General features: G+C 32.7%; 1 protein-coding gene across 3 annotated transcripts; it reads right to left on the bottom strand.

The window, feature by feature from the left end:
- Positions 1-2,181: 2,181 nt before the first annotated feature.
- Positions 2,182-8,623, bottom strand: LOC132915953 (cytosolic endo-beta-N-acetylglucosaminidase-like). Of its 3 annotated transcripts, XM_060975716.1 has the most exons (6): positions 8,255-8,623; positions 7,748-8,191; positions 7,493-7,667; positions 7,172-7,412; positions 4,936-5,048; positions 2,182-3,568 (listed from the first exon to the last, which is right to left on the bottom strand). In XM_060975716.1, the coding sequence occupies exons 1-3, from the start codon at positions 8,485-8,487 to the stop codon at positions 7,535-7,537; spliced, it is 810 nt and encodes a 269-aa protein (XP_060831699.1). In that variant the 5' UTR covers positions 8,488-8,623; the 3' UTR covers positions 2,182-3,568; positions 4,936-5,048; positions 7,172-7,412; positions 7,493-7,534. The 3 variants fall into 3 exon arrangements, with proteins under 3 accessions (XP_060831699.1, XP_060831698.1, XP_060831700.1); XM_060975715.1 differs by lacking the exon at positions 2,182-3,568 and having other exon boundaries at positions 3,588-5,048; XM_060975717.1 differs by lacking the exon at positions 2,182-3,568 and having other exon boundaries at positions 3,588-5,048; positions 7,748-8,113.
- Positions 8,624-10,931: the final 2,308 nt, after the last annotated feature.

Genomic DNA, 10,931 nt, shown 5'->3' with positions numbered 1-10,931 from the left:
CCTGGCCGCGAGTTCCAGAGACTTTTATCTCTTGTGACGCTCATATTAGTGTATGACTAATCGTTGAATATAGACGATATTTTAACCTATTAACACAGTGATAAATTCATTAAACCGCTCCGGTTATCCTAATCGAAACACGAGGAACCACTACTTCGCGGTGTCGATTACACGAATCGTAGCGAGAATTTACCCCTCTCGCTGACGCGTTTTCCCCGCGACCGCGTCTCTCCGCGGCCGCGTCTCTCCGCAAACGGTCGTAACAACGTTCGACGAGATAAATACGTCACATAAATACGTGATAGATACGTTTGCATATGGCCTTATACATAAATATGCAAAACATGCATCATACAAAGAACGTGAAATAAAACAATACATTTTTATAGTCTGCTAATCATTCTAACAAACTTCTATCTTTATATATTTCATTTTATTTATTATTTATTTATTAATTTCGTTCTCCTATTTGCATTCTATAAAAAAGCACATTTGCATAAACGTCAGCAGTGTCATAACATGTACAACGTACATATCTATAAAAATGTTCTATGGTAAATGTCGGAAAACTTTCATGAGCCACTGTGTGTAAGTAGTACTTGACGTAACTGACAAGCAAAACATACATGGTGAACAAAGGAAAGAGAGAAAAAGAAAAAGAAAAGGAAAAAAAGAAAGAAAGAAAAGGAAAGAAATAAAGAAAGAAAAGGAAAGAAAAAGAAAGAAAGAAATATTATAATGCAAACTGTAACAGCAGGTAGAACCGCAGAAAAATTCGACTCGATAACCGCAGGAATATCAATGAGCCGGTCGCATTCTTCGATTACAAATAGTTGTTATTGTGACACACGGCAAGCAGAACGTAATTTGCGTTGCTCGTTCGCGATGTGACTGTTAAAACAAACGAGTAACCGGCCCGTGGCTGTTCACTTCGAGAACATCAGAGCTCGTAATGGATGACAGCTATTAGTGTCTGGTGCACGCCCGAAAATTGCTGGCGTTAACTTTATCATCGTGGTCAGTGAAACTGTTGATTATTGTCGGTTACGGTTTAAACGGTATTGGACCATGCTGCAACAAATCATTGGAACGCATCGATTGCCCGGCTAAGCTTCACGCGATTGCTTTTTTCACGCACCGAGTGTGCCGATGGATACGATTAAAAATCAAATTTCAAATAATTTCATACTGGCCAAGGCAGATAGAAAATTGTTAACCTGTTGATAACTAGGTCATTTCTTAACCAGAAACGTCTACAATTAATGAATTAAAAATTTACAAAAAGAATCAACCTCGGTTAAATTAATTATAGTATTTGCAAATATACGTATATAAGTATTGTATACGTATGTACATATGTATGTACGTATGTACATCATTCGACAAGTAACGTCGAATTTTTAAAATGTAAAAATTTAGTTACATTCATTGACGAGTATATACCACCATTTGTTTCGTTCCTGGAACATGTTCTACCACTGAGGTAATTTTTAAATCCCTCTTTTATAAATATAAATAATGGAAAATATTCCTCTTAACTGGAAATTTTTCCGTAAATGAAACCTGTTAACGTAGCGCTTGAAAATAATAGCATTTATTCTTTTAATTACCAATTCTCGGTTTCTGCAGTTACCATTTCATTTTTATATTGAATTTCTATATTGAAAACATTGATACGTATATTAAATCCCAAATTGAAAACGATATTGATACAATATTTAGCTATTAACCGGTGTATACGGCAGTACACAATGTAGAATATACTAAATTTCATTTTTGGAAGAAATAAAAATTACTCTATAACTTTGAATAAAATTTATATTTAATGCACTAAAATATTGTTTTAAACGAAATAGTTTACTTTCGTAATTTTAAATATACACAAATTCATGTTGTTTCGTATAAAGGAAAAATCAAGCTTTGACTAACAAAACTATAATTATTTATGTTTCGGATCAGGAATCGTAAACGAGCAAGTGAGATTTTTATCGGCAAAGCAAAACTTATAATTTGATAGCAAAGGAAGACTATTTTTTAAAGCTGTATAAACCTGCAATATCTTAGTGATTCGATATATGTATCAATATCTTGAATATAAAAATTGTTTTATTTAGGTATAAGATAAAAGTTTGAATATCTAAGCTTAAATGAAGAAAAAAAAAAAAAAAAAGAATTTAGTATATCAACTGAGGTTTTATTCCACGTTTTCATCTAATCGGTGACTCTACTTAATGTTTTCATCGAAGGTTGGAAATTTTAACCACTGTCCGATTTTATGATAATATTTTCACCTAATATTAATATTCGGATATTAATCCATCGTAACCAAGTCGTCCATAGTTCATTTACGCGACTAAAGCGCAAATGTCGTCACTATATTCAAAATGCCGCTGATTGGAAAATTAACGGTGTACACGGCAACCGATCAATATGCGTCCTGTACAAACCACTTTCAGATGGATGCAAACGAAATCAGAGTTAAAACTATATTGAAACGGTTCGGTGCAATCAAAACGCATAAACGCTTGTAATTTTAGTAGCTCATCGAAGTGATATAATTTACGGGAGACGTCATTTCGACGTATTTCGAATTTCATGCGGAAAATTACACGAGCCATTTACATTTCTCTGCCATTAACTTTTATCCATTTAGCAATATAAATGTATATCGAAATTCATTTTTTGCAAAGCTTTCCAAAGTTTCCAAGCTTTCTGTGTAGTATACCTATATCTATACGCGTCTATTTGACGCATTCGAAATGTGCGTAAACCTAGTGTTAAAGTTGTTATATTTTAAAATCAAACAAACGATCATCTCCAATCAATTTCCTTAATCCAACAGTTCTCGGGGAAATAAAGAATATCTAAGTTTTTCAAGTTGGAACTAGATGAACAATCGGAGACAGATACGGCAATCCAATTTACACGTTTTGCATCGTTTTGATAAATAGTTACACGAGATATCTCCTCCACAGTGTCACCCGAGGAATATTATCTCGACCATTTATTAAATATTTCAGCCATAGAAACGAAAGAGTTAAGTAAATACCTGAGCTGCTGTAATTAAAAACTGTAACTGAAAAAGAAAATCGTACAATCTGTGTAACCTAACCCCTCCCTATCTCATAGGTACTATATCTTAAAGGAAAAGCTTCTTATCGCTAAAATTTACTCGAAGATGTAATTTAATTTAACAGGAATAAAAAAGTGAAACACAGCGCACAGATTAGTTGATGACACTTTTGTCACGACATTACGACTGTTCAAAATTCTACAGATATTATCAATATATACATAAACAAGTATACACATATACGTAAATATTTCTGTTTTTTATAAAGATAAGGCTCATAACCGCCAGAAATAAAATTTGAATCAAAAATGTTATCCAAATAACATTTTCTAAAGTAAATATCTACAACAAATATTGCAAGAATTATCCGGTTCTAAAATTGTTTGTTCGCTGATATTTCAAGTAGCGCACGCTTTAAATTCTTCCTCCATTTCAGCAGATCTCGAATTTAATTTATTACGAATACAGAGCTTTATCGAAGTGTTGCTTCCTGACCTAAATAATATAATCAACCATAAGGAAACCTTAAAGGAATTTAATAAAACAAAGTCGTAAGAAAAATTAAACAAGTTACCTACCTATTATTGGCATATACATGATACTTGATACTTAAAACAATTCATGGTAATTATTTAGAAAGCTGCCGCCGTCTTGAATTTTTATGCTTTTTTAATATATTGTCGGGCTCATGATTCTAAACAACTTTTTCCTGCACGTATAACCGCTGCTCGGTCTTAATATCCGAGACATTTGCAAAAATTTGTCGATATTACAGTGAATTGTACCTGTTGCACGATTATGCGCCCGAGACAACGTATGCTGATTCTCGACCGCTGTGAAGTCTAATCCAATAAAATAACAGCTAACCCAAACCTAATTCTCATCTTTTGTTTATAGTTTATATGTATAGGTTAGAATTAAGTATCATTTTATCAGGCCATTTTATCACCAATGAGATATAAGACTTTACCAAATGTCCTTCAGGGCAAATTGTAAAAACCAAAATAAAATAAAATAAAAAAAAAAAAGAAAAAGAAAGAAAATATCTTGAAAACTACAAGAGTCCGGCAGTAAAAAGTTGTTAAAAATGTTGATTTCTACAACATATGAAAAAATTATGGAAATCCAAAACAGCAGCGTTCTAAATAATTACACAATTTTCTATATAAATTCTACTTTTCTTAATTACATTCCCAAAAATATCAATTTGCATAAAAATCCAGAATCTAGTAATAAATAATTTCTTGCTTAAGTATTCTTGTGATCTGTACAAAATATATGTATACTTGTACTAGGTATCTTGTAATTTTTATATATTTTTTCAGATTCGCTTCAAACTTCACCAATATAAAAATAATAGTCGAATCTCATAACAGTTTTAACGGAATTTCAAAATGTTTCGTACAACACGCATAATATGTAATATCAAAAAATATGTGCATGACTGTTCAAATGTTTTCGTGCGTCTGTGCATAAATAAGCAAAAAAAGAAAAAGCGAGAGAAGGAAAACTAACAAAGATTAACTTCGCCATCTCGATCTAATCCCATAATAATGTAGGGTCGACCAATGAGAAATGGGCTTATCCTATAATCACGAAGCCGACCCATGAAATATTGAGCGATAAGATATGTTGGATAGACATCCTATGGTGAAACGTTAGTATTCCTTTCACTAGAGTGGTTCTCAAAGATTAAAAGATGATTGTAGCCAGGTCTGATAGTCGGAGAACGGTTTTTACACGGTCGAAACCCTCGTCCTCTGGTAATACACTTTTACTGTGACGCAATCCACCTGCTACGTACATTTATCGAGGGAACGCGAAATGCGAGCGACAGTATAAAGTACGAGAAGCAGACTTACCGTCCAGGTGTCGATGCTTTTGTTTGAGGACGATCTTTCCCAGATAGCAGACGTTACTCCTCGCAAAAGATATACCAATTTCGTTCACAGTCCTCATGTTCGTTCGGTAAACACTGACAACGAAAAGGAAAATTTCATGTTAAATAGAAAGAATATAGTATTACGAACATTAATACGAACGTGACTTCTTCGACGCTTTTAGAATTTCGAGATCACACATCAGACTATATTGGCATTTCTATGCATTGTATGATTTTGTTGGGAAAATCAGAAACATACAACATTTTTCTGTATACTCTGTAAATCTAAGAGACTCTTTTTGTTAAAATGTTCTTCCATTGAAAAAGATTTTTATTTTATAGAATTTAGAAAAGTTTATGTAATTTCAGAAAACGAATAAAAATAAGTTTACATAAATCAATAATTTGAATATTGTTTACTTCCTCTTTTTACATAGAATTAATAGTAAAACTATTGTTAATATTCTCCTGTGTGAATTTTTTTCAATTTAAATTGTCCTTTAAATAGAATATTTTTTTGCATTTATGCAACAGTTAAAAAAGATTATGAACTTAAAGACACCTTGTAAAAACTTCAAATTAATTTTCAAACTAAAGGTTTAATATATCTCCATTTACGATTTGAAATTTAAGATAATACCACAACTATCTTTGTTAAAAGCACCACATGAAGCCTTTTATAGAAAGAAACTGAAACTAACAGTTCAACATAAGATCATAATTTATCAACTATTTCCTCTGATTTAATTTGCTTAATTTTCGACATTGAAATAGATGCTTTTCTTTTACTGTTATATAAGTTCTTAAAATATGCAAACGAAAAGTCTTGTAAATATTTCAAAATTTCACGTAATGCAATATACTTTCATTCGAAAATTTCGTTTTCTTAACTTAGAAGTTAAAAACTGTATTTTGTGTCTTATGTCGTAGTTCTAAGTACTTAAGCTCGAGCCCTAGTTTATCGTACTTTAAAATGGCAGATCCCAAGAGCATAGCACAATGAAAAATAGTCTTAAAGTTATATGCTCCTGAGAATCATGTAATTTCAACACGTTCCTTATATTGAATAATAGCTATTAATGGTAATAACTATTGCTAATTGTAATTAGTCCGTTTGTAGCATGTAACCAATTGCATATATATGTAGAAGATGAAAGGACACCGGGCCTTCCCCATGGAATTCTTTGGAAAATTTCCCAACACTATCTTTATAAATTAAACCGATCATCATAAATCTGTAGTCATCAGAAATCTTAATAAATTAAACTGATCTTTATAAATCTTTAGTCCTTATAAATCTTTGTGAATTAAACCGATTATAATCGTCCGAGATTTGCGATAATGAGCTTGGGCTCGAGGCGACCACTAGTCGCCGAACGTAGCCGCGGTCACGGGATGAACATTTTACCTAACAAAGGTATAGAATTGCATAGATCTCCTTAAACAGAAACAGTTGTACCGACATCCAACAGTAAACATTCCAACCGTCTTTGACCTGTGGCTCGCCACACACAGACCCAATTATTCCCGCAACATAATTGCCAGATGTCGATGCATCATTCACAGTATATGTTTAGCTAGCCTGAGGACCCGCTATAAATTTTAGGATTTAATTGACTAAGGTCCTTCAAATTGACAAACAGTCTTTATCCTAACAGTCCGGAAGATACGGCAGATCTGCTTTCCTCACGAACGACGTTTCCCGCTAGCAACTTTCTTTCAATGGCGGCTAGCATCTTTCTCTAACCACCAACATAGAAATTTCTGTTTTAATTAACAGATTATTTGCGACCAACTCTTATATAGAATTTTAAGTAAATACATAGAAATTAACCAATTAACGGCAACGTCCATTTCCCTCACTTTCTGAACGAGGGTTGTCCTCGACGAATCCGATCATCTCGTGCCCTGAGACACACTCCATCATAGTTTTTCTCTGTAGCATCACTGTGATGGAGAGGAACATTCTCGTGCGATCTCATCAGCGAGTAAAACAACGTCCTTACGATCAGTGGATATTTCACGTTTTTAGCAAACAGTCCGACTTAGACTTTGGAAGAAAGTATATTCGTTATCCCGTTAACCGCGGATTCGTTATTGAACCTAAGAACATTGTTGATAGTATCTCGAATATCTAACTATCACGGTTACTTGTTAAATTCTGTGATCTTGTTTTTTATGTTACAAATATTTCAATTTATATTTTGTAGACTTACCATCTTTTCCAGTTGTCAACCAAATCCCTTGATTTATAATGAACGATGGATTTTAAGCCGGTATTATTGCCGAGAACTAGTATTGGTTCGTGTTGACTTCCGTTTGCTGTAAATAAGGAAACAACTGTGCCCAAAATAGATCTTCTACTTCTTGGAATGTCTTAGATCCGAAAAATTCGTGAGTCCAACCTGGACCAAAAAGTGCAACAGAAAGTCCTTCGTGTCGTATTTTTTGTAAAGCCTGTAGATTATAATGGTTTAATGAAATATTAAACGATATTATATTATATGCTACAATAAAATAAGTAATATTGTAATTACATATGATGAATTAAATCCACCACCGCCAGGACAACCTCTACCTCAAACATCAACTCCTACATATATATCATGAATATCTCGACTGTGAGTTTTTGCTAGTGCCAAACTGTTTTTCAATTTTGATTTCATCCAGTTATAATTCAAGTAAATGGCATCGCAGTTTAAAAAGAAATCTCTGAAATATTGTACTTAGAACATTCAATAAAATTTACAAACAGAAACAATTGTAAAAGTATAAGAGTGTAATAAGCTTACATGTTTTTACTGTTAAGCTCATTTTGCCAATTTAATTTTCCTTCATTGGTTACGCTATCGTACCATATAATTTCAGAATTTCTAATTGCTTCATGAATATTTTCTGTTAGATATTTTACAAAATAAATTAAATTATTAACTTGCTCACTTTTAATGGTATTTTCAATATTTAATAACCAGCCATCAAACTTATAAAATTTTGCAACAAGTATTAGTGCATCTGCAAATCTTCTTACTTCTTCATGAGATTCAAGTATAACATCCCAGATACCTTCTCTTTCCGTAATTACAGTACCAAGAACTTTTACACCATGATTATGTGCTGCATTAATCCATCCAAAAGGGGGCACAGTTATGAAATGATGACTAAAATACACAAAAGTGTCAATAACACTCCAGTGATAAAATAGGTAAGAATCATAAGATTCTGATCCATATATAAATCTGAAAAATCAAGGGTATATTATGTATAATATATGAATTAATAAATATAGTGATTTCTATTACCTGTCTTCTAGGTAGCCACCTTTCATATCATGACAGAGCAACGTTTTCGGATGTACTTCTCTATCCAATTTTTCTAACCGCGTTCTTCCTGCGCTTATTTCTAAACCACTGTACACATAATCAGTTGAATCTCGTAGTTCTCCAATTTCTGGCCATGGTTTCAAGTTACCCACGTTATCGAATAATTCTTTTAAGTTTTTGAAAGGTTGTGACTCTGTAACTTCCGTCCTCATCTCTCTGAATTATACTGTTCCACAGATCACTTTCAAATAGTTTTTAATTCATTAACTCAAACAAAGGTTTCTCTTCTTATTTTGGTTCACCGGAAACTTGTATATACATGCGAAGCAGCTAGTGTTCCCATCTAACAGAACTGGCATATCAAATTACGTCTCATGATATAATACCATTATCTACCAACTGCTAATGGGCAAAAAGATGTTCATTTCTCTATCAAACAAAGTATACAAAATAAAATTATGAATTTATAATGCTCCTACATCAATGTTTATATGATTCTTTCGACTTTCAAAGTAATATTCTTATTTACGCAAGTATATATTCTTTAATATTTTGCAAAAATTATACCGAAACAAACAATTTGGAATAAACATAACTAAGTAAATACTTTAACTTTTTTTTATATTTAATTAAATATTTTATTTGATTTGAGTAGAATTTAACACCTAACCTTTACGTTTAAAATATTACTCTTTCTCATTCTCTCTTTCAATGTTATTTCTTCTGCTTCCGTTTTATGATATTTATGACATTTCTTAGTTCAGATATAAGTAACTTTTTCGTAATTTATAAAAAATGACACTCTTTTTAATTATCGTACACTATTAATCCATTACATGTAATTTAACTTTGTAATTTAACTTTTAGCAACTTAAGATATGTGCATGTACAGAGTAATTTTCTTCCTAAGAATAATCATTCGATATTACGATAATTCCAAAAACTTAAATTAATTTGCAAATAACGTAATGCACAGCCATACACAAGCCATACAAGTTATACTTATGTCCTTTAAGTCACCAGAAATAAATTTTAAATTTTATATTATATATTAATATATATTATAGGGAGAAGCACTATACAAAATAATAATGTTAAAGACATACATGCAATTTATTAGTATAGATACTTACTATATGCAAAGCGTTCTCTTCAAAGATAATATGTCGGCTACCAAACGATCGACGGCAACCGAACGCATTTCTGGTACTGATAATAATAGTATAGTTACAAGACAGTTGTGTATCTATGTCCAACTATAAAATTTGAAAATCTATGCTTGGTCTCGCGGCATGTCGCATGTCTCATGAGACATAAAATGTATCGTCTACGGTCTACTATGTGAATATATTAATAAACTTAACAAATTTGTTATTATTTTCTCTAGGTAATTTTTCTCCCTCAAGATTCCGAGGAAAGTACTGAACTGTTGACTCGTTACCAGTGTTGACAAAATTTCATCATTTATCACCTTTCCTACTTCGTAGACAGGTTTTTCAAACTAAGAGCCACATATGGTACATTTGTATTGTACGTGCGAGAGTGAAGGAACGTATAGCACAACCACACACAAGTATGTATCCCCTTCATAGTATGTATGCGAGCGTTGTACGATGGCCTAGGACTCCGTTGAGAGAAAAGAGAGAAGCGCAGTGTGAAAATCTTATGCCCTAGATCTCTGGCGAGTATCACACGTGTAGAGCAATTACGTGAATATTAGAAAAGTGAAGTTCCTTATAATACCTCTCCAAGTCCTCTCCATATTTTAATAGCCGTAAATTGGCGCAGCAGCGCCAAAATTTGAAAGAATAAGGAAACACATATGTACGTATCTTTCTTTTGTGAGACAGAAGAGCTTTATTTTTCTGGTCTTCCAACGTTGCCGTCTGAAGCGTGCTTTCCATTTGCGATTAGCCACGCGATTATAAAATCCATTGCCGAATATGGCACAATTTTTATTCCTACTACCGCGATTAAGGATCGCGCGCGACTCTAAAGTTGCGACTTACCTCGGCAAGTCAGTCGCCTGCAACTACAAAGTATACGGAACATGTACGTGCTATTATATCCATCGTCAGAAGAATCGCGCGGGACCGAACGTCATTTTGCTGCTAGAAGTGTGGGCACTCCTCACTAAGGACGTCTTAATATATAACACTATTAACTTAAAGCACTATATAATATTATGTAGTTATAAATTATAATATTATATACTATTATAGTATATACTATTATAATTTATAATACCGTCAATATAAATAATTAATATTATAGTGATAAAAATGACAAAAACCTAAAATTCAATTATTTTATTTATATTATTCAGCTTTTCCAAAGGTTTTTCGTTCAGTACTAATGGTTTCTCGTCATAAAAGTTTACTATCCTTTTATGAGAAATGCGGATTGATTAACAGATTGATTAACGTGTTAAGAAATGGATGGTTCTATTAAAAAGAATATAGCTGATCTTTATTCGGTGTCGCGCGTGATACTAGCCAGAAATGAAAAGAAGCTGAAAGACGTCCTTATTCCTTATCATTCTACATGCGTCGTGCAGCATCATCAAGTCGAGTTATCGTCACACGTGCGTGTTTCCTAAGAATCAATAAGAAGAATATCGGGATCCTTATCGCGAACCGAAACTATAACATACAGC

This window comes from Bombus pascuorum, unplaced genomic scaffold (assembly GCF_905332965.1).
Source record: "Bombus pascuorum unplaced genomic scaffold, iyBomPasc1.1, whole genome shotgun sequence".
NCBI classification, from domain to species: Eukaryota; Metazoa; Arthropoda; class Insecta; order Hymenoptera; family Apidae; genus Bombus; species Bombus pascuorum.
This window is presented reverse-complemented; position numbering and strand designations above follow the sequence as displayed.

Bases quoted from the DNA above. Each gene is read 5' to 3' on its own strand.
- LOC132915953 (XM_060975716.1), bottom strand. From the start codon at position 8,487: ATGAGGACGGAAGTTACAGAGTCACAACCTTTCAAAAACTTAAAAGAA. The intron at 8,192-8,254 runs GTAATAGAAATC...TTGATTTTTCAG, and splicing joins GGTGGCTACCTAGAAGACAG to ATTTATATATGGATCAGAAT. The intron at 7,668-7,747 runs GTAAGCTTATTA...ACAATATTTCAG, and splicing joins GAGCTTAACAGTAAAAACAT to AGATTTCTTTTTAAACTGCG.